Source organism: Fistularia commersonii, chromosome 9, assembly GCF_037954325.1.
Source record: "Fistularia commersonii isolate RoL2024-O1a breed Wild chromosome 9, RoL_Fcom_v1.0, whole genome shotgun sequence".
Lineage (NCBI taxonomy): Eukaryota > Metazoa > Chordata > Actinopteri > Syngnathiformes > Fistulariidae > Fistularia > Fistularia commersonii.
The window spans coordinates 18,025,078-18,026,892 of record NC_141292.1 but is presented as its reverse complement, the minus strand read 5'-3'; the positions used below and the strand labels follow the sequence as shown (position 1 = coordinate 18,026,892).

Genomic DNA, 1,815 nt, shown 5'->3' with positions numbered 1-1,815 from the left:
TATCGTTTTACAATAGATTCGCATGCTAGTTTGTCATGCTAGTTTTACATGTCATTTTGAGTCATAGGTCAGCAGATGTGCTTTTATTCATGTATTATATTTCGTGGAACCCACAAATACTCCTTGGTTTTGTAATTCCTCTGGTACTTCCTGATGTACTGAGGGTACATCGGGTGTCCATTTTGGTTATCCCTGGTAGCGTCCACATTTCAGGAGTGAGGGAGAAACATAGTGAAGGTTCCGAATAGCTCATATCAGTTTTCAATCCAAGCTTTATTGCTAGATATTCATGCTACCTTTCATGCCAGTTTGTCATGCAAGCTTTTCACGCTAGCTTTTCATGCTTCCCTCCCTCACAAGGAGGTCTCTGTGATGGACACCCGTTCTTCCTGGTTGATTCGCATCTCACAGCAAGAGGGTTCCACTTCATGGTTGCCGCTTTCACAACCGCCGCCGCTGTCGGCACAGTCCTCCTCATCTTTGTGACGATCGTCCATCACAGCCCAGCTGACCATCCCAAGCGAGAGGAAGAGGAGAAGCAGCAGCCCACTGAGGCAGAACACCAGCAGCGCCGGTGGCACCGGTGGCCCGTAGGCTCGGTCCCTCAGGGACGGCGGTACTAGCCGCCCCCCAGGCTGCAGCGCCAGGTCAAACACCTCCTGCAGCGCCAAGTGCTTACCGGTGGCTGGCGGCATCACAGTGATGAAGAAGTAGCGCCTAATGATGGAGCGGCCCTTGGAGAAGATCTCGCACTGGTAGGTACCCTGGTGGTGCGGGCTGGCGGCGGGGATGGAGAAGACCCGGTCGGCACCCAGCGTCACCTCCGTGAACTGCTCCACAAGGTTAGTTTCCACGCCCTGCGCAAAGCGCCATGCTATCTCCACGCCGTTGGGGAGTGGGAAGGGCGTATGGCAGCGGAGGCGTACGCGGCCCCTGGATACCACGGCCATGTGGTCGACGGGGCAGTCCAGCGGGAACTCGCAGGTGTTGTAGTTGCAGGTGACGCAGTTGTACACCTCGCCGGAACTCTGGAAGCCGCACGGTGGGAAGCAGCCGGAGGCACGTGGGAGTGCAGAGGCCGCGGCGATGAAGTTCTCCGCCACCGCCCGTAGCCGCTGCTCGTACACCGTGTCCATGTTGCGTCGGTTTTCGAACTCCTTGGCCAGCGGGGCGATCTCACCCACCAGGATCTCCTTTAGGCGGCTTACCAGACCACCGCCCACGCGGCCTGCCTCCACTACGCGTACGTTGTTATTAAAGATGTTATCGATCTTGCGGAAGCAACGGCCCATGTTGCGCACGCCGGTTGCCGTCACCACGTAGCCCCAGCACAGGCGGCTGCTCATCGATGGGTCCACCAGGCACTGGTAGCAGCCCAGCGCACCGCCCGTGCACAGCAGCAGCAGCAGCAGCAGCAAAGTTGACGCCATCGCCAACATCTGTCCTGTGACGTCATGATGAGGTCATCTGGAGATGGAAGGAGAAGGGGAGGACTTTGAAGGAAGGAAGCAAGCAAAGTGGGAGGAGGGTCCAGTCAAAGGAAGGGGGGGAGGAAGGAAGAAGGAAGGAAGGAGGGAAGGAAGAAGTTCAGTGTGTGTGTGTGTGTTTTTGTACACTCGGGCCGTGTGTGTGTGTGCCTGTTTCCAAGTGGGAGTGTGGGCTCGAGTGTGTCTATGTGGGAATACCGCGATGATGATCTGGAGTGGTGGACATGGAGGAGAGAAGAGATCCTGCATCCAGGATACCTGGAGCAATGGCCGGAAGCTGAGGAGTAGCTTTGAGGTGATCCATCATGGTGGAGATGTGCAGAGAAGG

At 56.5% G+C, this 1,815-nt stretch overlaps 1 protein-coding gene across 1 annotated transcript; it reads right to left on the bottom strand.

Annotated features, from left to right (window-relative positions):
- Positions 1-353: 353 nt before the first annotated feature.
- spaca6 (sperm acrosome associated 6) lies at positions 354-1,511 on the bottom strand. Its single transcript, XM_086153018.1, has one exon. It carries the CDS (start codon positions 1,437-1,439, stop codon positions 354-356), a length of 1,086 nt encoding a protein of 361 aa, XP_086009144.1. The 5' UTR covers positions 1,440-1,511.
- Between the last annotated feature and the right edge of the window lie 304 nt (positions 1,512-1,815).

Excerpts from the sequence above, each read along its gene's own strand:
- spaca6 (XM_086153018.1), bottom strand. The coding sequence starts at position 1,439 with ATGTTGGCGATGGCGTCAACTTTGCTGCTGCTGCTGCTGCTGCTGTGC.